The following is a 27274-nucleotide window of genomic DNA, read 5'->3' as shown; positions in this document are numbered from 1 at the left end:
AAAACGGGATGTCCAGGCCCCACCCCCATTTCCTCCGTCCTCCACCAGCAACTTTCCCGTTATTTTACCTCCCCATTTAACAAATGCATTTTATTAGCTAGGATGATTCCTGCTCTGGCACTCCACTCCTCCGAACCCAGGTGAACCTGGACATGCCATGCCTGGTGAAAGCAAAGGGAAGCCTGCGGAAGGTTTGTCTGTGCCTCGGCGCTGCCCTGAAGCAGTGTTCCCAGGTTCTACTGTGGAAGGCAGGCAATTCATGACAGGCCAAAGCTGAAATTCACACACCCCACTAAATTTTTAATAAAAGGACATACTCTCACGGCGGGCAACCATAAGAGACCGCATACAGAAACCTGCGGCATCCAGTACAGGTTGCCGCTATCTAAAAATAGAGCATTTTCTGAAAGCTTCCATAAGCCCGAGTGGCCCAAGACTTACATCGGCACTTGTTCTCACTGAATGCAAGAAATTGCAAGAGGATTTTCACTCTTAAAAGCAGCTGATACCTTACTAATGTCTGTCTTACAAAAGCAAAGGCAAACATTTGGAAAGCACGGGATACTCATACCTGGTTATCATGCGTGTGCTTAAATCTGAATGTTTTTGTTGGGGAAATAGCTTTTTGTCCTTTGAACATGATTAGGGTAAAAAATTGGGAAAAAATTAATGATAACACATAACTTGTGCTCTCCAAAAGTTATGAAGAACATCCCGGGTTCTTTGTCCTTCCTCAGCTCAAGCAACTCGAACCTGGGACCATGGGTGTCCATAACAACAGCCAGCCACACACACACACACACACATGCACACACACACACACCACCCACCCCCCTCCCCCGATGGTCCACTTACCTTACTCACTGAGTCTGGCTCAAAAATACCTAGTGCTTTGAACACTATGTTTAAATACGTAAGAACTATCAGTAGAGGGTGAAGGCCAGATGACCCGAGGACGACTCTGGTGGACACACCGACAGGGAGCTGCTATCAGTAGAGGGACAATGAAGAATAAAATAAGCTATTTTCTTAGGCTTTTTTTTTCTTGTTCTTTCTCCTAAAAATGACTCCATGTGTATTCTCACTCTAGAAAATTAAGTGTAGGGAAAGAGATCCCAGATTAAGAAAATGAGACCGTCTGCTCTACTCTGACACCGAAGGCTTCTCAGTGCTGGGCTACCCACTATCCCAAGGAGCGTTCTATGAAATCTAAACACGGTCTCAATATACCAAAGTCAGTGTTACCCCCAGCCTTAATCTTAAAATCTCAAATGATCTTTATATATGGCAGAAAGCCAGCCTATTAGTCATGGTCGCCATGACAAGAACGGATATAAAAATGAGTACTGAGCTTGTACTCTGAGACTGAACAACGCAAAGGCCAAAAGGAAACTGGGGGACCTGGAAGAAACCGGGCATTTGCTGTCTCGTCTTTGTAGTTTCTGTACTTCCCTATTGTAGGACTGATTTTTACCAGGAAGTGAACAACACAGGAGCCGGAAAGGAGGGCGCGGGGGCAAACTCCGCAGGCTGCGCTCCTTCTAGAAGGACCACAGCCATAATGACTTTTTTGCAGAGTTCTAACACTTACCAAAATAAGCCTAGGGTTTTTTGAAATCTGACACCATACAAACAAAATGTGCCACTTACCTAAGTAAGCAAGCTCATAGCCTAAGAAAAAAACAAAGTTTTTCTTTCTTACATGTGAAGTCTAACTCTGTGGGACCAACCTGCATTCTACAGAATCGGAATTAAAATTTTAAGTAAGGGTTTTTTTTGCCTTCTTGATAGGTACCTTAATACACACTTACAGATTAGTTTATAAAAAGAGAAGACTTTAGATCAGACATGTATGTGCTGTGGCAAGAGTTTCAGACTCTGTACAACAAAGTCCCTGACTCGCCCCCATACGCGGATCTGGGCAAGGAGGAACCTTGCTTTCCAGCAGGTCAAAGCCACAAAGAGAAAACCACTGAACCCTCACAGCCATTCTGAACACTACGAACTATTAGCACTTGGAATCAGAGAGAAACTGAATATAGTTAATCACTCACAAAGAGAATCCATCTTAAAATCAAAACGATCAAAATCAAGCCCTCCAATCTTGACCTCCCGAGATCTGGGACGCCTACCTAGGTCAACGTAAATACTATTTTCCTCGTCACACCTCTGACTGAATTTACACTCAATATACCTACCAGACCATTACTTGAACCAGGTTAATTGCATAGGAAGATTTTTACTATGTTTACATTTTTCTTAATTTTAAAAAAGCATAGTAAAGAGTCTGAGGACAAATTATTCAACTGTTTATCATACATAAGACCGCATGACTATGATACAAAGGGGGGTTCTTTTCATTTAACGTTACAATATACACAGCAAGTCCGGACCAGATCTTACAATCTGCACACAGGTATTTAACCTTTTCCATGCTGTTTATGTTTTACAATGCACAGAAGTCCTGTAACCAAACCGTGTAGTAAAGCACACAAAACTGGACTGTAACATAACACAGTATGCAGAAGCATTGGATTTTATGATTTCCTTTATGTAAGTAGCGGTTTAAAAACTGCTTTTGTTTTTTTGGTGCTTGCTAAGATGTGGCAACCAGCACAGAAAAAAATGACCTGACCCAAAGAGTATCTTCCCCTTATATTCCTAAACAGCAGTAACTACTGATTCCTTTTGATATTGCTATACTCAAGATGGTATCCTTTTATTCACTGTAAACCTTTATGAACTACCAAGTTCAAAAATCATCCACAGGCTTGACATTTAATTACAAAATATGGATTTCCTGATTAACAACAAAAAAAAATTTGTGGATTATAAAAACGGGTATTTCCAAGTTTCCATTCACATTCACATCGTTTTAAGCCTTTCTTTTGTCACTGTTTACATATAAAAACCTGCTTTTGTTCAGAAAAAATTGACCTAGTCAGCCACATGGAATTGACCAATAAAAAGTAATGTGGTGTTCTGCTGAGTTGTTTTGAACAGGGTTATCGGCAGAGGTAGATTACTGCTTCTTTCCTAGGCTTCTTTTGATCCTGGACAGATAAATTACTTATCTTCATTCTCCCAATTCAACCGCTCAAAAGTATAACACCCTAAAATTGGTCAATTTAAAATGGGAACACAAATTTAGCAACTGCCAGACTGTGTTACATTAAGGCAGCATAATCTCAAAACTAGGCACCTGTTAAACACCAGCCTGTTCACTTCAGGTCATGCATGAGAGTTCTGCTTTACTCGTGCTCGTATTCTGGACCTGTTGGTGCAATCGAGGTCTTGCTTTCAAGTTTACAAGTAGGTTAATCAGGAATACAAGAATCAACTGCTGGTTCCATAGCTTCTGGATCCAGTGTCCCTTTACCTTCAGAAGCCTGAACACATTTAGAATGTAACAGATGTTGTAATCTTGAATTAGATGTCAATCTATTATGCTCAGTACACAGATTGCTGTAGATGTATTGGCTATGGATTCAACGACAGTTCCAGTTTTGTTTAAGCAATAGTACAGCCATAATTTTCAACTGACATTTAAAAATGGTCTAGTTACACCTTGTGTCAAAGTGCAGAACTGCTACATTATTGGTTACAGACATCTATGTGCTATAAAAACAGCTTTGGTACAATAAATTATCAAAAAAGAAAATAAATTTTTGTAAAATTCACAGCATAATTGTGAGGCAAAAAAGCAGTCACATAAAATTCTGCATTTTTTTTTTTAAATGTTCAGGATGAACAGAAGACATCTTTGTGCAGAAGAAATGGTAGAGATACCACGTGCCGAGGAAAAAAGCAAAAAAAAAAGGAAAAAAAAAAAAAAAAAAGAAAGAAAGAAAGAAAAAGGAAAAAAAAAGTAAAAAGCGGAAGGGACACAGCTGTAGCTATTTCCATCAAAGCAAACCACTACTTCTGTGACCTTCAACCAATAAGGAAGTCAACTATATGACACACGCAAAGTGACCTTGCAATACCTTACAATTAGTGGGTCACAAAAGTCTATTTTAAAAGAAAGGCCTCTTGAATTACCCATTCTCTGTGTTTTCAGCATTAAGGACTGTCTGCAAAAGCATGTCCAAAAGTGATTGCATCTGAAATGGTAGGCTCTTCTAATTTCGAGTCCAAATCCATAAGGCCAAAGGTTATCCCAAAGACCACCACTCAGACCTCCCCAGGACTGGCCACAACTGACCCGTTGATTGCTTCTCAGTGCACCTTGGTTAGGAGACCGGTCATGTTCCATTACTATCTTACTGTGGCCTCTATAACAGGAGACCCACAGGATCCCATGTAATTGCTGCTTTGCTCCTCAGTAGGTTCAGACAGGAGAGTGCTGATCCCCGCCACTTAGCATGCTTACTGTGCCTTACAAGCTCCAATACAACCGTCCCTTCCATACAGCTGAAGGTGATGTTTGTGTAAGCTGGAGGTCCCTCTTCCTTACAGTACTGCATTTCTGTGCCCAAGTGTGTTTAGAGGACTTAAAAACCCAAATTTCCCACCCCCCGCCCTACCCAAAACAAAACAAATGAGGGGAAGGAAAAAAAAAAAAAGAGGAAAAAACAAAAAGGAAAAAGAAACACCCTCAAGGGGCCCTTTATGCAAATTATGTGCAGTGCCTTTTTATTTTAAAATTAGTTGGCAAATGACCAAGACCAACATCTGAACATTAACTTTTGTGGAACAGAAAGACAAAAAACCCCACTATGACTGGGGTGTGGCAAGTTAAAATGGGGGAGGCAAAAAGAGGACACCTCTGCGCTATCCATAACGATGGGTTTGGACATGGCTCTTTTAAAAACTTCATTGTCCCTTTGCAATCTTTTCAAGTTAAAAAAAAAAAAAAAAAAAAAGTCAGCTTTGCCCTCTTGTAGCGGTTCAGTGTGTTAATCTCCTTCTGATGCAAGCAGCTTTGCACTTTGTTTTTTGGAAAAAAACACCACTTCTATAAAAACACACAAGAAACAAACTCAAGTTTCAATTTAGTCACGAGCTAGCTACAGAACTCTGTTGCACACAAACTCCTGTCATGGGGGACTCTTCTCTATCAGCCCCTTGCCTCATTGTCAGATGTCCTTCAGTCATGTAATGTGTAGGACCTGTATTAGCAGAAAATTGGTATGTTGGATGTCCAGCTATGCCAGTCTCTTGGCGGGGATTGGAGTAGACGGTTAAATTAACGTCCATAGCTCCATTCTGTCCAAAGTCCAAGGTATTAGCAGCCACTGGGCGATTCTGGTAGGCCTGATTGCCTTGATTACCAGTAGAGGAGGAAGATGTAGAGGAAGAAGTAGTTGAGGAAGACAGGGATGTCATGGAGTGGTGACTATGGCCAACCTCCATAGAATCCTGGGTAGAGGAGCTATTCGTTGGAGAATTGTAGACCCTTGGCCTGGTCCGGTTACCCAAGGCTTGTTGTCCATGGTGGTGGTGGTGGTGGTGGTGGTGGTGATGGTGATGGGAACTGTTTCCATGGTGATGATGCAATGCATTCTGTTGAGGGGCTACATGAAAGGTTGTTTCTTGAACGGGATGAGTTTCAACAGTGACCTGTGTAGGAGCTTCAGTGCCTGACCATCCAAGAGGAGCAGGAAACTGCTGACGCACCTGTAAGAAGATTTTTAAAGGGTTTATTCAGAGTACCGGTCCAAGCCTTAATTCATCTTCAACCAAAAGCCATGACACTTGCATTTACACTAATTAGAGAAAGGGGATATTGAAACTTTTAATGTGTTAGTTATATAATGCAAAATTCCAAATATATTTGAGTGAAAAGGTATTATACTGTGAAAGCTGCCGATTTTAGCAAGCCATAGCCATAAACAAGCTCATATATTTCACTGGCTATTTTCTTTCCATGGGAGCACTGTTTATGCCAGGGATCAGCGAACTTTTTCTGGCAAAGGCCAGACAGTGAATATTCTTGACAGGTTCAAAATGAATTCTTTACTTTCCCTCTACAAACCTTCTTCTCTCCGTCTTTTTAGTGGAAGGCTATATGGGCAAAACTAAATGGAGAGCAATCTGGAAGCAGGTATAAAAAAAATCACAAAATCACAGATCACGTCACTCTCTGACCTGTGATTCCACATCTAGGGGGTTCTATCACAGTCACACTGCATGTGTGTGAGTGATAGGTGTGTAGCACTCCAGCATCATCTGTAATAGTCAAAAGGACTGAAAGTTAACTAACTATCCATCAACAGGGGCCTGGGGAAATGACTTATGGCTATCTAAACAGTAGAGTACTGTGTGACTACAAAGAAAGAAGAAAGAAGAAAAAGTTGTCCATGTACTGATATAGGAGCTCCAAATATAGGTTAAAAAATACATGTAAAACATATTGGGGAAAAAAACACTCAAGATGTGAAAAGTGTGCATTGCATGCTACTCTTTGTGTACAAAGATTAAGAATATAGATCTGTATGTGGATATGTGTAAAATATCCCAAAAAGGATACAAAAACCAGATAACACTAGTTCAGAAACTGGGTGGCTAGAGGCCGTGGCAGGGAAGTCTTCACTGAATGCCCTTTTACATTTACTTATTTTTTTTAACGATGTATCATCATCTATTCAAAAAGTTAAAGAAAGAAAGGCTTAAGGCAGATAAGGCAAAACAATGACTCCTGTGAAATACAGGTGGGAGGTACACAAGAGTCTCATGTTACTCCTGGTCCACGTTGATGTGTGGGCGGGATTTCATGCATTTGGAGGGCAAAAGAAAGATAGGTCGTTCTAAAGATTTGACATTTAGGCAAAGATCTGAAGTACAAATGGTAGTGACTACAGCAAAGAGAAAGGAAAAGTGTTCAGGCTGAGCACAGGACATGTGTGAAACACGAAAGAACACAGTGTCTTCCAAAAAATGGAAAAAAATTCAGTAAGACCAGAACAAATAAAGAGAAGGAATGCCCTGGAAAGCGGTCAGACGATACTAGTCACTGACCTCTTCCTGAGAGTCTAAATTTCCTTTCAAGTGCAAAGGAAAACCAAACACTGGTTTAAAGTAGGGAAAGGCCGCATCACACTGCTTTACTGACGTTCACAGGCCTGCGGAGAAGAGAATGGTGTTGACGCCGTACGGAGTCAGATGCCACAGGACCAGTTAGAAAATTCTTTCTAGTAAGACAGGCGGGAGATGGCTCCAGCCATGGGGTGAAGTAAAGAGAGTAAGAGCTATTTAGAATATTAAGAATCCGCTCAATTTACTATCCGACTCAACTGCAGGATGAGGGATAGCCGAGTCAAAAATCAGCTCCCTATCCCCCAGGTGCGTGGCTGGAACAAATGGGTGAATCCCGGGCCATCGTGTGAAGAACCCACATGGCTGGGGAGCTGGGATTGGCGCTAGGGCAGTTTATACGACGCATCTGCAGTGTCCTGTTGGGGAGACTTTGGAAGTGACGGTTACGGTCAACGGAAATGAAGGCTCTGGGCTCAGGACGGAGGCCTGGGTGAGCAATGAAGCTGGAGGAGTGTCCTGCCTGAGGACGCACTGAGGCCGGGGGGGCTGGGGGGCTCACTCGGCCAGGCGCCTGACTCTTGGTTTCCACTTGGGTGGTGATCTCGGGGTCAAGGGATCAAGGCCTCCATCAGGCTCCAGGCTCAGCATGTGGTCTGCTTGTCCATCTCCCTCCTGCTCTGCCCATCCCCCCACCAACACTCTCTCTCCAATAAATGAATGAATAAAATCTTAGATTGAAAAAAGAAGAGAACAGCACTGCAGTCAAGGGGGGGGGGGGCGGCAATAGAGAACCCCGAAGAGCAGACAAGGAGGGAAAGGCCCCAGAGGAGCGCGCGCGCGCGGAGTGTGTGTGTGTGTGTGTGTGTGTGTGGAGGTGGCCTGTCAAGGAAAAAGGAGGACAGTGCTTCAAAGGGCAGGCGGCAGCCAGCCTGTCAGCGTGGGTGGCCGACGGCGAGAGGCGAGCGTCGGGGCGCCCATGGCCTCCTCGGCAGTGGGCCCGGGCGACGCTGCAGAACGCTGCAGAACGGCGGGAGGCAGCCCGAGCGGAGCGGACTGAAGAACTCTTCGGGGGTACCACAGAGCTCCCCTCGCCCCCGCCCCCTAAAATCACAGGGCCGGACAGACACGGGCCGGGCAAAGATTTAGCTCCAGCTGGGAGGGACGTGGGGAGGATCAGCCGCTGACAGGAAGGAGAATCAAGCCCAAGAGGAGAGGCGGCGCCCCGGGAGCCAGAGGCCGAGCAAAGGGCAACGTCAACCGCGAGGCGGCGGCGGCGCAGGCAGGAGCTCAAGGCGGGGCCCGCCCGGGCCAGGAGGGAAGACGCGGCCGCTGACGAGACGCAGAGGCGCGAGACGCACTCAAGCGCGCCGGCGGGGTGAGGTGCGCCTCCTCCGAAGCCTCTCCTCAGGCAGCGAGGAGCAAAGTCCGGGAGGGCAGCTCAGCGGTTTGTAAGAAGAGTAGAAGCAGCAACTGGAACAATGACTGAAGAGACCGGGGAAGACGGGCTGACGAGGCGCGGTTAGAACGGCCCAGAGAGGCCGCGCCACACGAACACGGTGGTGCTGCCTGTCCGCCCGCGGGCGTCGCTCCTGCAGCAGCAGCAGACCCGCCGCCACAATGCGGGGTGGCCGACCGCGACCCCAGTTTTGCTTCAGGCATCAAACAAACACTACACGGGCCTCACTATAAAACATGTAATGCGGTGCTCGGAATGAACCCCGAAGAGCAGTTAGTAAGTATTTTACTACCACCATCTGCTTCACCCATTTTTTTATAAAAATTAATCAATTACAGCTTCTTCTTTAACAAATTTTAAAAACAAAGGAACAAACAAAACAACAACAACAACAACAAAAAAAAACCCCCAAAAAACAAACCCCAAAACCAAACCAACAGGGAGGTAAAAATCAAACGCGAACTGCCTGGGAATCAAGGACTGTCCGCGATGGCGGAGCACGGGGAGCAGTCGGGCCGCGAGCAAGATCACGGGCCAGGGAGTGCGACCGAACCCCTGAAGGGACAGTGTTCGATGTAAAATGAAAACTGGACCAGCGTAAGGCTCCACATGCTGCGCTGGTGCGGGAGACACACCCGAGAAGAAAACAAACGGAGCAGCGGCTGGGAGGCACCCAAGAAACGGTGGCAGGTTCCGAAGGACGAGAGCGCAAGCTGCGGATGTGTTTTCGTTACAGACACATCAGAATCCCCTACAAATGAGGAAGCTGCCATGACCCTTCGGAGGGTACGACACAACCCTCCGAGAGGCCCTTGGCCCCCGCCACTGCTGGGCCAGGGCACAGCGGGGGACGGTGGGAGCGGCCTGGGAGCTCACCTGGGGACTGTGGGTCTCACAGTCCATGGCCTGGACGGCAGCTGTGAAGTGCCCGCCGCTGTGCCGATGCTGGTGCGTTGGGTCTGACCTGGCTCTCCCACTGTTGCTCGTCCCCGACGATCCACCTTCAGAATCACACACAACACAGCATGTGTCAGTCTCAAGTTCACTCTGCTCAAGTATACATTCTAGAACTCAAACACTGAAACTGAAAGTGCTTCGCACACAAAAAGCTCTATTAGTCTGAGAGCGTATCAGACAGTTATCCAGTTCTCTAAGTTCTTCCACATCAGCCACTTTGGTTTTGGTTACATCAGGGAAAATTTCAGGCATGTGAACAAAGTAGTTCTATTTAAAAAGCAATTAAAAATTTCGGTTAATAAAGAGTTTTGTTTCCAACTGCCATGCAGAATTTATTATGCATAATTAAGTACTGGAGCTTTGAGGCAGGTGGATTTGTTTTTACTAACTACAAAGAACAGATTTAGGTCAAGTCATTCCTCCCAATCCCATCAACAAGTTTTTAAGATACTTTACAATAACCCCCACTTTGTAAAGAAAACAGTCAAAGCTCCCAAGCCTAACCCAGGGTCGGAGAACTGACCTGAGCTTGAAGACGTACTAGAGGTGGTGCCCGAAGACTGTGACTGCTCCATCGCGGGGCTGGTGGACACACTGTTACTTGTATTGGTGCCTTCGTCAGCTGTTTTCTTGAAAAAACTGTGCTGCAGGGCATAGTAAGGTTGAATTCGAGTTTTGGGGTCATAATCAAGCATCCTTAAAATGAGGTCTTTGAACTTCAAGTAGTCAGCTACAGTATGACCCGATTCCCCAGCACGACGCCCACCAGGTCCTCCTGTTTCTACTCCGAGAATATTATGAAGTTTACGGGTTCCTGGTGGTTTATACTCCTAAAGAGAAGAAAGATAAAAAAGGCTTTCTCTAAATTTGATGGTTATGTAAAAGCCTACATAACTTCAAATACAGTTCAATCTATTATAAAGAAGCCCTTATTAAAAAGAAGGCTTGTAGTTAGGATCCTCTGTATTTTTTCATACATTACTATCGCAGATGCACTTATAGTAGAGAAATTCAAAATAATTTTGAGATCAAAAATGACATTAAAGATCCCGCAGCCCAGGACTCAGCAAACAATGGCCTGGGCTCAGAGGTGTTTGTGTACAACCTCAGTCACACATGGTTTTCACAGTTCTGGAGATTTTAAAAACCAACCAAACCAAGTTAAGACACCAGAAGCCCACAGAGCCTACAGACTGTACTCTCTGGTTCTTTACGTGAATGAGCTGTGCCCACTGCTGCTCCGGCCACGTGGTCCTGAACCTCTTTTTTGCCTGATGCCCCACCAACCCTGGCTGCACTTCCTTTCACAATGGCAGCTCTCCAAAGCTGTGGTAATCACACCAAGTAGGCTCTACATTACACTGGTTTAAACCTACCTACTCAAATTTTTAAAAATTTTATTTATTAACAGTTATCTGTACACCCAGTGTGGGGCTTAAACTCACAATCCCAAGATCAAGAGTCACAGGCTCTACCGACTGAGCCAGCCAGGCGCCCCTTACTCATACTAGATAAAGAAATTAAAAACAAATTATTTATGCCTCCCTTTAGAGTATGTTGAATAATAAATTACCTTAACGTGTTGATATTTTCTGAAAACTAATTTTTAAACAGATGACAGTATAACCCTTAAAAATCCTATGAATACTGAATTTATTCAGAATATTATCACTAGATTTTTACTTCTGGTGACAATGTAGAAATTTGCAAGAGACTATTGCTCTCATTCTAAAAGCAAGAACAAGCCAGGAAGGTAGGCCACAAAACCATTCCATTTTAAAAAACCCGTTATAACGCCACGGCCTAAACAAACCAGAATCAACTAAATTCCAGAAAATGAAAAGCCCTTCTTGGGAAAGAAGCATCGTAAGGTGCTTCTTACGAAATGCCAGAGATCTGGGTAAGAATCCAGCCCAACTCTGAACCAACTTGTGGGGATGGAGGAGGACCCCAGGCCGAGCGAGGGCCTGCCGACAGTCCAGGCGGAGCCCGCAGGGCACTCCCAGGCTGGGGGCAGAGCAGCAGGATGGACAGAGACTGCGTGAGGCACAAACAGGAGCGGGCTGCTGGCAATAATGTACAGAGAGCGCTCAGGTCTCCGGAGACAGGGCTCAGAACCTATGAACACCGTGGAGAACAGAATCTAAGCTGAGCAAACAGACAAAGCGAAGCCCAGACTCAGCTTAACTACAAAGGAAGCAGACTCTGTCCCACTGTAGTGCCTGACAGAATGAGAGGTGGGTCTCTTTCTGGAGGAAGTAAGATTTACTTCCCTCTCAAGTGTTCTTAAATACAAAGTCTGGCATACATTTAAAAAAAGAGAGACAAGAGATTTAAACAAGATGGGTCTACAATGAATTGATAAAGATAGAAAGAAGACCCACATAAATAAATGACCCAAATGCTGGGAACTCACAGATAGGCATTATCAATAATTATGACAAGCAGATTAAAGAATTTAGTTCAAAAGGAGGACATGTATGAATAGATAGGGTATTTCAGAAGAAATGAAAACTACATTAAAAAAAAACAAACAAACAGAAAAGAGGGGTGCCTGCGTGGGACAGTCCATTGAACGCTGAGTGACTCTTGGTTTTGGCTCAAGTCATGATCTCAGGCCCCATGTTGGGCTCCACGCTCAGCATGGAGTCTGCTTATGATTTTCTCTCCCTCTACTCCACAATGTATTTTCTCACTCTCTCAAATAAATAAATCTTAAAAAAAAAAAAAAAAAAAAAAAGTGGAACTATAAGAACTAAAATATGCAGTATCAGAAATAAAGAATTCACTTAATGGTTTTAACATAAGACAGGACTCAGCAGAAGAAAAAAAAAATCAGTCAATCAGAAGACAGAGCAAAGAAATTATCTAAAAAAATAACACAGAACGAACTAACCAGAGACCTCTAAGATAACGTTATTCACTGTAACGTACATTTAAGTAGCGAATAAGACTGAGCAGAACAAATATCTGAAAAGACAAAGTCTGAGGATATTCATTCAAAACTTGGTGAAAGAGAACAATTCACAGACCCAAAAACTCCGCAAACTCCAAAAAAAATAAATACAAAGGAAACTACACCAAGGGACATAAGAGTCAACATACTGAAGAACTGAACATAAATTAAAAAAAAACATCAAAATCAGCTGGGGGAGAGGGAGACATATTACATACAGATAATGATGCTTAGAAAAACTATTGGCTTCTCTTCAGAAACAACGTAATACAGAAAACAATGTCAGTAACATCTTTAAACAATGTTGTAATTTCTTTTTTTCTTTTGCTAAAATGTCAACCTAGATTTCTATATCCATAGAAATTTCCTTATCTTCCTTAAGAAGGTAAGTAAAGATATTTTCACATAAACATCTGTTGACAGAAATCACCACCAAAAGTTATTCACCCTGAAATAAAGAAACTAGACAAAGTTCTGTTCTGGAGGAACATAAAACCAGCTGGAAGACAGAAGCTGCAGAAAGGAAATCAAGATTTGCACAGGTAAAAAGAAAAGGTTATCTTATTATCTTAATTCTTTGTATGTTCTAAAATTTCTTTAAAAGTCATTTTTTATTTAAAGCAGTTGAGCTGTTTGTTGTGAGGGCTGTATCATATGCAGAAGTGATATACAATGAAAGTGCACAGAACGTGGAGGGTTAGGCAAAAGCATATGGTTAGTTACATGCTTTATCAAGTGATATCAGACGAATGCCAACTGATCAGTTTAAGATGCTTATTATACTAAAAATTACACACAGGGACGCCTGGGTGGCTCAGTCAGTTAAGTGTCTGCCTTCAGCTCAGGTCATGATCTCAGGTTCCTAGGATCGAGCCCTGCCTCAGGCTGCTGGCTCAATGGGGAGTCTGCTTCTCCCTCTCCCTCCACTCATGTGCTTGCTCCCTTGCTCTCTCTCTCCCTCTCTCTCTCTCAAATAAATAAATAAATAAAATCTTAAAAAAATAAAGAATAAAAATTACAAGTAATAACTACTCAAGAGAGGAGATGAAATAAAAGAACTAAAAAGTATTCCATTAACCCAAAAGAAGGCAGGAAAGAAGGAATGGGGGGAAGGAGGTAAGATGAACAGAGTACATATAAGACAACATTTTAAAGCCCAAACTTCAGGGTTTTTAATGAATAATTAAACGAGTTAAAAATTCACCATGAAATAAAGAGATGAGCTGACTGGATCAAAAGGCATGACAACTTAACAGTGCATACAAGAGGCATACTTCATACATAAAAAGTATGGGCAGATCTGAAGTTAAAGGGTTGGAAAAATACAGACTATGAGAATGTGAAGAACAAGAAACTTGGTATAGATACAGTAATATCAGACAAATCAGACTTGAAGACAAAAATGAAAAATATTACTTGAGATAAAGTGGGACATTTCCTCATAATGAAAAAGTGAAGTTACCACAAAGCCACAACAGTAAATGGGTACACATGACTAAGAGAGCTTAAAAACACGTAAAGCAACTAAAGGGAGATTAAGACAAATCCAGAATTAGGAGCACCTGGGTAGCTCAGTTGTTAAGCGTCTGCCTTCAGCTCAGGTCGCAATCCCAGCGTCCTGGGATCGAGCCCTGCACTGAGCTCCCTGGTTGGCGGGAAGCCTGCTTCTCCCTCCCCCTGCTTGTGTTTCCTCTCTTGCTATGTCTCTCTCTGTCAAATAAACAAATAGTAACCCCCTCAAAAAAGACAACTCCTAAATCATCACTAAAGATTAACATTCCTCTCTGTCATTGGGAGAACAAACATCCACAGATATACATACACACAAAGTAAGGATATAAAAGATAGGAAAAAAAAAAAAATCAAACAACCCAACCTATGCTGACATTTGTAGACCACTATACCAAATAAATGTATAAAATACAATTCCTTGCAAATATAGACAGAACATTCACCAAGAGAGATTACCTGCTGTATCATAAAACAAGTCTGAATCAACTTCAAAGGAGTGAAATCATGTTTTCTGACCATGATGCTACTGAACTAGAAATCAGTTAATAATAAGATGTTTAGAAAATCCTCAAATATTTTGAAATTATGTATCAACATTCCAAATGACAATGGGTCAATAAAGAAAGCACAAGGGAAATTAGAAATGTTTCAAAATCAATGAGAGTTAAAACACATCACAAGTCACTGCATGCAGCTAAAGCAGTAATCGGAGGGAAATTTATGCCTTTAAATACTGTTAAGAAAAAAGTTTTAAATAAATGATCTAAGCTTCTCCTTCAGAAACTAGAAAACGCAAAATTTAACCTAAAGGAAGGAGAAGAAAAAGAAATAATTTTTTAAAAAATCAATGAAATAGAAATAAGACTAAAGAACAGTAAGAACAAAACAAAAGACTCGTTGTTGGAAAAGATAAGTAAATGTGACAAACCACTAGAAAGAATAACAGGGAAAAAAGGGAGAAAACAGAAATGACCGACATTAGGAACAAAAGAGACACTATCACTACAGATCCTCAAGAAATTACAAAGATAATAATGAGATATTATGGGTAATTTTCTGCTAACAAAGCCAACAGCTTAGATAAGGACAAGTTTCTTGAAATACATACCTACCAAAATTGACTCAAAAAGAAAATCTGAATAGCCATATATTTATAAAAAATATGAACTATAATTAATAACCCTCTAACAAAGAACATCCCCAGTTCCTGATAGTTTCATTAATGAACTTTATTAATTAAAACATTTTCAAAAGAATGCCAATCTTATACACATTCTTTCACAAAAATCAAGAAGGAATACTTCCCAATAGTTTTATGAGACCAGCATAATCATGAGATCAACATCTAATGAAGGTATTATATAAAATGTTAGACAAAAATCCATTTAATGACAAACTTCGTACCAATATAGACAAACCGAACCCAGCAATACTTAAGACAGTATATCAAGGCCAAGTGTGGTTTATCTTAGGTTGAGCTTAATATTCTAAAAGTTAATTAATGTATTTTACCACATAATAGAAGAAAAACCATATAATCATCTCTATAGATGCAGAAAACATGTGACAACATTCAAAACCCACTAATGATTTAGAAAAACAAACAAGCAAAACACTTATCTAAAAACAAAGGAAACTACTCCTTCAACCTGATAGAAGGATGCAAGAAATATACAATCCGTACCATACTTAAAAATATTGGATAAATGTATGCTTTTCCCACAAGACTGGGAACATGGAAAGATGTCTGCTCTCACCATAACTATTCAACATATGGAAGTTCCAGTCAGTATAATAAAATAAAAAATAAATAAAGGCATACAGAGTCAAAGAACAAGATTGCTCATTTGCAGAGGACATGATTAAGCAGAAACTCCTATAGAATCTAAAAACAAACAAAAAACTAGAATAGGTAAATTCAGCAAGGTTTTAGGACATAGAGTCAACATAGAAAACTCAGTTCTATTTCCACATATTTGCTCCGAGAAACTAGAATACTTTAAAAAGGACACTTAAAATTGCATCCAAAAAAGTAAAAATTAAAATACAAAATATGCCTGCAATTGTTGCACAAAATGCTGCTGAGACAAATTAATGACTAAGTAAAGAAATGTTCACAGACTGGAAGACTCGATGCTGTTAGAATGTCCATCTTGTTGGATGAACTCAAATGCAATCCAAATAGAAATTCCAGCAAGATTTTTTGCGTACAAATTTAGAAGCAGATTCTTAAATTAATATGTAAATAAAAAGGACCTAGAGAATAGGAAAAAAAAAATTCTTGTGACAGAAGACAAGACCTGGTGGCTTTATACTACTTGAATTTGAGACTTACCACACAGCTACAGTAACTGGCACTATGGTACTGTTCAAGGACTCATCAACCAAAGCAACAGAAGAGTGCAAATACAGACCCACACATAAAAGATGAATTTTTCGGACAAAAGCTCCCAGATCAACAGAAAAAGGCAACAATTCAACAAATGATGCTGCAATGCTTAGGTAAGGACCTGGGGATGTGAACATCAACTTCTATACCTCATTCCACATTCAAAACTTAATTCCAGATGAACCACAGAATTCGAACCATAAAAACTCGGATTAAAAAAATCTTTTAGGGCGCCTGGGTGGCTCAGTGGGTTAAGCCGCTGCCTTCGGCTCAGGTCATGATCTCAGGGTCCTGGGATCGAGTCCCGCATCGGGCTCTCTGCTCAGCAGGGAGCCTGCTTCCTTCTCTCTCTCTCTGCCTGCCTCTCAATGTACTTGTAATTTCTCTCTGTCAAATAAATAAATAAAATCTTTAAAAAAAAAAAAAAAAATCTTTTAAAAGAAAGCACAGAAGACCCTCTGTGCTGGGATGACAGCAAAGATGTCTTAAGATACAAAAACTGCTACTATTCATAAAAACCAGCTGACAAATTTGATTTCATTGATATTAAAAATTTTCCACCCATCAAAAGATACTACCAAGAAAAGAAATAGATAAACCAGTCTGGAAAAAAAAATACTGACACATAATGTGACCAAGGACTTAGATCCATTATATGTGTTAAGAAAACAAACAAAAAAAACCCTCCTACAACTCAATAATTAAAGAACTCAATAATAAATGAGTAAAAGACTGGAAAGATGGTTGCAAAAACACCCAACAACAACTATGAATGGTTACTAAGCACATACTATTAGCCATGGAGAAATGCAAATGAAACCACTATACAGACCCGTCAGAATGGCTGATTTCAAGAAAGACCAATCATACCAAATGGCGAGGATGTCATGCAAGTGGAACCCTCCTCATACACTATAGGAACGTAAAATGATAAAAATTTGGAGAACTGTATTTTCTCGTGAAGGTGAACACACATATACCCTATGACCTGGCAATTCTACCTCTAGTGATCCCAGGGAAATGAGAACACTCATGTACAAAAGACTTACACAAGAATGTTTCCGTCCCCTTATGTATAATAGGTCCAAATCAAAAACAACCCAAACATCCACTGACAGATAAATATAGATAAATTACAGTATTTTTACTCAATAGAATACTATGAAGTGATAAAATAACTTTTGAAACACACAACAATACGGATGAATTTCCAAAAAGTGTTTGTTAAGTGAAGGAAACAAAAAATATAAGTACTCTAGAATTACATTTATACAAATTTTGCCCGTAAGTAGGCAAAATCAGCCTATGATGATAATAATCAGAAAGTGGGGTGGGGTGGGATGACAAAAGGGTCAAAACAGAACTTTTAGGGTGGTGGAAATATTCTGTATCTTGTTTTAGGCAGGGTTACACTGCTGTACATAAGGTTAAAACAAAATGAGCACAAAAGGTATGCGTATGTTGTTGCACAAAAACTCTAATAAAACAGATCTTAATTCTTCATCCACTTTCCCCACCAAAAAAATATACATATAGTAGATACAGAGTTCATCACCAAGAAACTAAAATGGGCTCTTGAAACATAAATGAAAAATTAAAAGAAAGAATAAAATCACTGAGAAAATAAAAGCACAAAGAAACCCAATGATAGCACATGCACTCAATTTATACTTATGGTTAAATTCCGTAGTATATCCTTTATAATGTAATCATTCGGTTCTGGATTTGATTTTTTTTGGGGGGGGGGTCATTGCAAAATTCAAAAAGTTACTTTCTACTTTAAAAATTAAGTCAGCCGTTGATCACAGCTAAGGGAAATCTCATAAAACCTATAGTTAATATGTATTAAATATAGGTCAAGATACTCACTTTCAATTTTAAAAAGGGAAAAGATCCATCTACTCTTTTCTGAAATGCCCCTCCTTAATTTTTTAAAATAATAATTATAGCTCAATTTGGGAGAAATGATAGGTTACAGCCCAGAGTGGCTTAACTGTGGTTTTAGAACACAGAGATATGAATGTGATGGGATGAGTGTTTTATTTAGAAAAAAGAAAAAACTGGCAGAAGAAGAAAAGAAGTCCAAAATGGAGAAAGTAGTAGCCTGTATTGAGAGATTAAAAAGCATAAAGGAGGTTTCCGATCCTCGATGCCAACTCAAACCGACTGCTAGGAGCTACTTCGAATGCTGGGGGAACCAAGAAGGATGCCCAGGGCTGTGTTTTGGTTCAAGGGGAAAGGGGCCGGGCCTGATAAGCTAGTGATGTGGACAAAGGCAAAAGGATTCAGGAGACCTGCAGAGTATTTTCCACCTCTTTCTTAAGGGGAGCAGGCACAATCTGGCTGCCAGATATTACACTGCCTCGAACTTGAGAGAATCAGGCAGGATGCAGTAAGTTACAAATCAGCTGTGAAAGATACAATCACGGATACAATTTTAAACATTCTAAAGAAAATCTTCCAATATTAAAAGTTGAGACTCCACAGCTATGTGAAGGTGAATTAAAGCAAATAACCATCATCTTCAGTTCCCGGGAAATGACACCTGGTGGCAGCATCGCTAAAATCCAAGGGCAAAATAAAAAATGGAGCAAAAATAAATCCCCCAAGTGTAAAAATGCAAAACGATCATCCCAAGGTGTCTGGTATGTACATATCCTATACAACCAGATAATTATATAGTACATTCATTTTATACTACCAACAAGCTAGATTACAAAACAGGATTATTTTTAAGAAGTTAAATCAAGATGCAAAGTTACCATCATGTACTCTGTTAAATGGACACCGTTTAGGTATCTGAAAAAAAGTTCTCAGCTAAAAGAAAATTACTAAAACAAACCTAATGATTTGAAAACCTCACGCTGAGGATTTTGGAGATGTGACATTCCTGCTATCCATGCCACTAAGCTAAGAACCTGCACTGAAATCGATCCAAGGACTCTAGTCAGTTCATATTCTTGTCACAAACTGCCTAGTCAAAAATCTTCTTCTCCTATCTGAAATTTGAATAATAATAAAAAAAAAAAAGCATGATGTACTGCAATTATGACCTCTGTGGCTCGCAGATGAAGTACTGTTAACTGTGACTTCATTACAGACCCACACTGTAAGAGAAAAAATGTCAAACTTCCTGATTCTACTGCTGTAGCAAGGCCCAGTGGTTTCATCGGCTGGCTCACAAAGCAGACACAGAATTTGCAAAATGGAAGTCTTAACTCTAACCGGGAAACAAACACTGGTCCATACAGACAGCTCAGGTCAAACTATACCCAACTTTTAAAGAAATACACACCTAAGTTATTAATGAAACGGTTTAAGTAAAACACGGATGTCAAGTAAACATAAAATGAGCTATAGAAAGACCACTCCAGTAAAATAAATAACAAAGGCTAAAAAAAATAAAAATAAAAAATAAAAAAATCCCTATTTTACCCGTTTTCCATCTTTGGTCTTCTTTAAGTTCCAAGTGCCATCTGGCAACTTCTCAAAGAACTTTCTTGCTTTTGGTGCTTGGTCAAGAATATGAGCAGGTGGAATATTCAGAACTTCCACTATTTTATTCATCTGATCTACCTGTATTAAAAATAGAAATAAAAAATCCTGTAACTTCTACTGTAGTACACCCTATTTCGGCTCATCAATTCATCCATTCGTTCATAAATTATAAACAAATAGAGCATCTCCTGTGTGCCACACACACCTCCAAGCACTGAGCACAGAATCATGAACAAAACACATGAAGTCCCTCCCATCCGGCAGTCCGCTCATTCCTCAACAGGACAGGGCGGATAATTCAACAAACACATAAAATCAAATAACCATCAAAAAGGAAAAATTCCAGAGCCTTCATCAAGCGTGGACCGAATAAAGTGTTCTTTTTTAAGTACAGATTCCGTCACTCAAATACCAAGTGTCTACCACATGCTAGAAACCACACTCAGCAGAACATAGCAATAAACAGAACAGACAAAAATCTCTGCCAAAAAGTTTATATTACAGGGGAAGAAATCACTACTAGACAAATATATAATTAACTATATTATGTCGATGCCAAATAAGAACTACGGAGAAAATTCAAGGGATGGCGAGTGACAAGGGACACCGCAACAGGCACTGGAGGATTACAGAGAAGATGTAGGGAGAGCAAAGACCTAAGTGAGGGAAGGAGCCATGGTGCTCCCTGGAGACAGGGACTTGAAGGCACAGGAAAGAACTAATGCAAAGGCCTTTGGTATGGGCCCACAGTATGGGCCTATGTCCACTGTTTCCAAGGGACACGGAGCAAAGCTTTGTGCTGGGACAGAGAGTGAGGGGAGGCAAGGTCGCAGAAAGAAAGCAGGAGTCAAAGGGAGTAGGGGATTTTCGAGCCACTCAAAGGACTAGGCTTTTACAATGAATGAAATGGAAGCCACTGAAGTTCAGGGGATTTAACAGAATATAGTTAATTATATTTTATCATATTTTAATTATAATTAATACAACAGAATTTAATTTCATACTGTTTAAGCCCATGAAAAAGATACTACTTTACAGGGTAATATTACTGATAACAAAACAAAACCAATCACACACTATGCGAGTCACTGCCCAGGAGTGGCTCACTAGCTATAGTTCAAGTGAATTAACAAGACGGAGGGGACAGGTTTCTGACACCATACTAACAGCTGTATAACCCAGTGTAAGTTAAGTCATTAAATTTTGTTGGCCTTTCTTTTCTTATTTATAAATGCAATGGACTGATTAAGATCTGTAATGGTTAACTTTCCTTTTTAAAAAACGAAAAACCCTGTAATGTTTTAAACCAATGAAAAGTCCATTTTCTCTGACTGCCGGAGACCATGGCCTCTCCCATGCCCTCCTAGGCACTGCCTCTGACCTCCAAACACCTTCTGAGAACAGACTGAAAACCCATGAATTAGAAGAATTACGTATCATCTGTAGCTGTTAAATTCTATAATCCCAATTCACCCTCAATTATTCAGATCAAACACCCCACCGCAAGGCCACTGGTCATCACTTCTTAAATTCCAAATCATACTTTGAAAATTTACATCGATGTTTACATGGTTCTTAGGGTGGCCCTCATGCCTTTTTATCATCATTTGTTACATTATACATAAAATCTGTAAAAAATTTAAAACCAGAATGCTTAACCTTTATTAACTCACTATTCTTCTCAGTAGCAAATTGAAAGATCTCATTTCCCACCCCAACATCCCAAACTCACCATTATAACAACTGAAAAAACTTTAAAAATGGATAAATTCAAAAGTCCCAACATTTGAATATTTAAATTAATAGGTATCTTTTCCTGAAAACAATTTTCAGGTTACACTGTCATAGATTAAAAACAAAAAGAAAATTATGAAAACAGAAACAGTATCTTGAAAGCAATCCATTATATACCTCATTGGCTCCACTGAACAGAGGTTCTCCAGTGTGCATTTCAACCAAAATACACCCAAGGGACCACATGTCAATAGCAAGGTCGTAAGGCATTCCCAGTAGCACCTCTGGAGACCGATAAAAGCGACTCTGAATATACTGGTATATCTGAAATATATTTCAATATTGTATTAATTCCAACATAAGTTTCGTTTAATTATGCTCCACACTGAATTAAGTACATTTAACTAATATTAACAGAGAAAAATAATCGGCTAACTCCTAAATTTGGGTTCCAATTACCCACTTCAACCTTCTACTACAAGTATTATCTAAACAACTAAACATTTCAAGAGTGGTTACTCTGATTGTGAAATGCAAAACATAATACAAGTCCTTCCATTTAGTCCAATCCTAACTGGTAATTAAGATCCACACCCTAAAACAAATAATTATGCCTTATCAGAAAAAAGACATTATTGAGAATAGTTTGTTTCTCTAGTATTCTTTCCTGCTATGGCTGGCACTTGGTTTACCATTAATGGAAGGACTAAATTGTATTTAAATTAACCTTAAGAATGTATTTCAGCATTAAATCAAACAAACTCTGTACAACGTAAATGACAATTCAGGTATGTACACTGTAGTAGCCTCATAGATACATGTGAGAAAGGCTGCTAGTAAAATTCAACTGGGAGTCGTTTCTGACCAATCACTTTTGCCCTGCACTCTTCCACCTCAGTCTAAGACTTCTTAGGAAAAGAAAACCTTGAAATGGATAATTTTCAACAAAGTAATCGGAGGAGGTCTTAAGAAACCAATTCATGTTCACTTAGCCATTGTAAATTTGTACCTAGCAATATCATGAAAGCAAAGAAAGTTTTATTTAAAAAGAGATAGAAAGAAACAAAATCCTCCTAACGAAAACTTCCTCACTTAACACTCTCGACTAGGCGGCCAGCAGCACAGTGTGCTGCTTTCTCCCGAATGTTTCTGTGGCTCCCACCGGAAACTCCAGCCAAATCTCCAAGAATAACCTGATGCCCCTATAAGCAGTTCAACCCAACTTTAATGCCTTGTCAGAGTAAAGAAACTGAAATTCAAAGGGACGGAGAAGAAGTATTACATTTTCAAGTTTTCACAGGCCAACAGCACTGGTAAGACCCAAAGACTCCCCATTAGTAAGAGTCTCATTCCCCGGCTTATGCAAGAAGTTTGTCAGTCACCTATACATTTTGGTTAAAAGCAGTGGTTGGGTCATCTACAATGTTGTGCACCAAAATCCCAATGAAATACACCTGCTCTGCCACCTTCTGAGACTGAGACTAGGGTAGGGTCATTGCATGTGTATTTTAGAAAGGATCTCTCATTCTATCTGATACACTGAACACAGTTTAAAACCTCACTGAGCTAAAGGGATAGTTGTCTCAGTTCGGTTGGACACATAGTAGTGTTTGATATTGGTATGGAACATATGATTTTGTTTAAATAGGGGGGAAATTATTCCAAATCTAAATCTATTCAAATGACTCTCAAATGGGCATGTATTTTCCATTCACAATACACTTTATCCCACATTAACAACTATGAACAGCTCCTGATTTTCAGAGGCATCTGAAACTGCAAATTTTGCTTCCTACTCCTTCAGTTTACTTCAGTGATCTACAACACCACTACCATGAGAGAGCTGCAGAAAAGAACAAGCCTGATAATCCTGTTAGCTGACTATAAATCTTCACGACTGAATTAACCAGCCATATCTAAAACACGAAAAAAAGGTGCATAGGGCAAGAACTCTCATTCACTTGGAAAAACAAAAACTGGAAAGCCAGTATGAAATACTACCTGAATGTTAGTTGTGGTTTTTCGTTTTTTTCCCCCCAAGAAATGAAGCTTCAGTAATTACAAGTAAATAGGAACAGTGTTTAAAGTGAGTACAATTATTATCAAATGATTTTAATTTCTTTCAAGAAAAAAGAAACCGATCACTTCTACATTATATGTGAAACACACTGTTAAGAGAAGCTTTCATAACACTAGAAAGAATAGTGGGAAAAATCTGCTTTCTTAAATCCGCTAAATCTCAATCTGTATTATTGCTACAGACAGGTCTGTTTTTAGCAGTCTGAGGAAAACCAGTGTGGACACGTGTCAGAATTAACAGAGGGAGAAAAAGGTTTAAACTTATTTATCAAAAACAAGTAGGTCTAACCAACTGTGCAATTTCTATACTGTATCACCGTGTGTAATGCAAAACTACCTGTATATTTTTAAACCCATCAGTTTTTGAAGAAAATCATTTATCTTGATCTATCTTTGGAGAAGAATTTCACAGCAAGGATTCAATATTCGAGTACTGGAATATCCCCAAATTCATACTAAAACCTCTACTTGCAAAATATAGTTACAAACCACCTTAGGCATATGAATAATTTTTAAAAATCTACTTTTAAAAAAGCCCAATACCTTCTAATCCAGAATCTTATATTTGCACTTGAAGAGATATGTCCCCAAAACATGTTTCAACACAATGTGATTAGAGTGCTGTATTTTAAGGGTAACTATCCTATAATTACCTCCAAACTGTAAACACATTAATAACATTTCAAGTATCTACCGATACTATTTTACCTAATTCTATTTTAATTCAAAAGTCCTGAAATATACTTACCCTCTGCCCCAACTGACAAGAACTGCCAAAGTCAACGATCTTGATTGCACTGCGTTTGGGGTTACAAAGAAGGATATTCTCAGGTTTTAGGTCACAGTGAATGATACTAAGTTCTGGAGTCGCAAGGAAAAGCAGTGCAGTGCACATCTGCTGTGCAAACTTTCGTGTTAGGTTCAAAGAGACACCTCGAAAATTGGTGTTCCTCAACAAGTCATAGAGGTTGTACGACAGCATTTCAAAAACTAAACAGAGATGGTTTCGAAACATAAAGTGGCGTTTCAAATGCACTGAAAGACAAAAAAAGTTTCATTTTAAATTATACATACCAATAAAATGAGAATAATGTATGCATGAACTCTCAAACAATCTACAACATTTCAATGTCAACTGCAGAGTGAAAATCAAGTTAAAATTTGGAGATCAGCATTCTGCAGTAACAGCACATTCTATAATCAGTCGGGAATATCTAAATTGTTCATCTGCTGAATTAAACAGGTGTGGTGTCTGCCAATAAACAATATGATGTAAGAAGTACCACCAAAAGACTTTGCTTAAAAAAAATGAAGTCAGGTCTGAAAACAAGTAGCAAAGCGACACACAGTACTGAGAATACTTCAGTAACTTTATGCTCACTTCTACAAGAAAGCATTTTTTACTTCTTCAGAGCCCAACCTCACAACTTCCCCTAAGCTCCACCCACTGGGATCTCCAAATTGTGACAATGCGGGACTTGGCAGCTCTCTCTGGGAAGGTTTTCAGGCTCTGATACATATCCACATTCTGCTCTGCCAAGCCTGAGATCTCCCTAGTAATTTCCTGCAACAACTGTCAAAGGAAGACACGGATCTTTTTTCTTTTAGGAAAACAAAACAAATATTTGAAACGCACGCTTTATAAGATATTAAAAGAGTTCATGAGTCATTTGATTGTGTTCACCAAACTGGTAAATGGCATATCTTGTACACAACTGAAGGTCTGGGAAAACTTGAAAATGAAGCTCAATCAAAAGAAGAAATTACAAGTAGGCTTATGAATGAGAAAAGAGTATAGAGGCCATTACATGCTATCACTGCTGACCCTCTAAAAAGGCCTAATACTCACCAAATCGCTTCAAAGACTGTGCTTTTAGTACTAATACTGCCCATCAGATGAGGTCATTCAGTGAAGTGCTGCCCTTCACTGTAAAACTCTCATATACACCAAACTGAACACTCATAACTCAACTGGAATGACATAAAACCACCCATCTGTCAAGGTTACCTTCATTTTGGTCTTTTAGTTTCATAAAACCAGAGGCTCCTCTACAGATCTATCTGGAGTAACCATGGTGGTATTCAAGGTCTGGTCTCTGAGAATGGGAGTTACACTGTGTTGTCCTGCACCGCCTCCTGGGGAGCAGTGCACATCAACACTGTTTTTACATCATCCTGACACACACAATCCAAAGTTAGGATAAATAACATTACAAATACTTCGTAGCTCTATCAGAGCCTATAGTACAACTCAACACTCTACCAATAAAAGGAATCCTTAAAGGTTACTGAAGAATGCATAATATCTGCTCTTAATCACCGAAGTTCATAGGTTTCATACTAAAAACAGAGCTCCACATACAATAGAGACACCCCACAGACTTGATCAAAGTTTTTTTAAATGAAAGAACAGGTTGTGTTATTTTTTTTTTTTTTTAAGATTTTATTCATTTAACATACAGAGATCACAGGTAGGCAGAGAGGCAGGCAGAGAGAAAGGAGGAAGCAGGCTCCCTGCGGAGCAGAGAGCCAGATGCGGGGCTCAATCCCAGGACCCTGGGATCACGACCTGAGCCGAAGGCAGAGGCTTTAACCCACTGAGCCACCCAGGCGCCCCTCAAAGTTTTAATTTGATTAAGCAATAGCCACAAAAAGAACGCAAAAAATTAAATGATGCCACAATTCCAGTTTAATTATGAAAATTCCTTTAAGAAGCTCTGTGATTAGAAAGTTCCTCCAATGGGGATGCCAACTGGCACAGTCAGTAAGCATACGACTCTTGATCTCGGGGTCATGAGTTCAAGCCCCACACTGAGTATGAAGTCTACTTCAAAAAAGAAAAGAAAGTTCTTCCAGTGGAAGATCAAGCCACTTGGTTCCACTTGACTTCCCAATTCATTATTCCTTTACTGAGTATCTACAAGGTACTGAGCACTAAAGACATTGTCAAATCTCCAACACAAGTATATTTATGTATCTTTTAAAACTGAACTTTGGGGATAATGGAGGGTCAGCAAAACTTTGTTCTAGACCTAAACTGAATTTTCTTTTGACTAGATCATGACAGGTACCAAATAATCCAGGTGAGAAATTATGCTAGTAGTTTTTTTTTTTTTTAAGTTTCAAAGACTTAAGATTATAAAACTCATCAGAATAAATTATATTTATCTATCACACTAAACAAGTTATTTATATCAGAAAAGAGCAATATGACTTTGAGATATCTTAAATTTAAGTATCAAATCTACCTGCAGCACTAGGTCTAAATCTAAAGGTTTTATTTGCCTTCCAATAGAGAACCTCAGTTCCTTGAGACACTGTGCATTCACCACCTCCCTAAATAAGAACTTAAAAAAAATTTTCATCTAAAAAACATCAATCATGATTAATGCAACTTTCATAATCATTTTAAAGTTTGCTAAAAAAACCTTTATTTCATTTATTAAAATTTATTAAATTTTTTAATCTACTAAAAAAAGTTTATTAAAAACAAAAATGACAGGCATTATTATATATAACCAAGTGGCTAGCATTTATTGAATACTTACTATATACTTGCCATGTTTTCTTTCAACAAGGCAGAATTAAAATGTTACAGTAATGCTATCAACATATGCTCTACTACTTAAGCAAACACTCAAAATACAACATACAAAAATGAGGAAGAAGTGGGGAGGCATGTCCACAGATTACTTTGTAAGTCAAGTATCCTTCG

At 39.7% G+C, this 27274-nt stretch overlaps 1 protein-coding gene across 7 annotated transcripts in view; it reads right to left on the bottom strand.

Annotated features, from left to right (window-relative positions):
• Positions 1-2288: 2288 nt before the first annotated feature.
• The window catches only part of DYRK1A (dual specificity tyrosine phosphorylation regulated kinase 1A), a 143381-nt gene continuing 118395 nt past the window's right edge, over positions 2289-27274 (bottom strand). For all 7 annotated transcript variants that reach the window (XM_059164718.1, XM_059164717.1, XM_059164721.1 and 4 more), the window contains 6 exons: positions 24308-24594; positions 21658-21804; positions 19684-19824; positions 9915-10221; positions 9311-9435; positions 2289-5619 (listed from right to left, as the gene is read on the bottom strand). In XM_059164718.1, coding sequence (XP_059020701.1) covers positions 4999-5619; positions 9311-9435; positions 9915-10221; positions 19684-19824; positions 21658-21804; positions 24308-24594 — 1628 coding nt within the window. In that variant the 3' untranslated portion in view covers positions 2289-4998. The remainder of the gene's footprint in view (positions 5620-9310; positions 9436-9914; positions 10222-19683; positions 19825-21657; positions 21805-24307; positions 24595-27274) is intronic.

The sequence above is a fragment of the Mustela lutreola genome, chromosome 2, assembly GCF_030435805.1.
Source record: "Mustela lutreola isolate mMusLut2 chromosome 2, mMusLut2.pri, whole genome shotgun sequence".
In the NCBI taxonomy this organism is placed as follows: domain Eukaryota; kingdom Metazoa; phylum Chordata; class Mammalia; order Carnivora; family Mustelidae; genus Mustela; species Mustela lutreola.
Note: the sequence above shows the minus strand (reverse complement) of the source record. Positions and strands in the feature narration are given on the sequence as shown.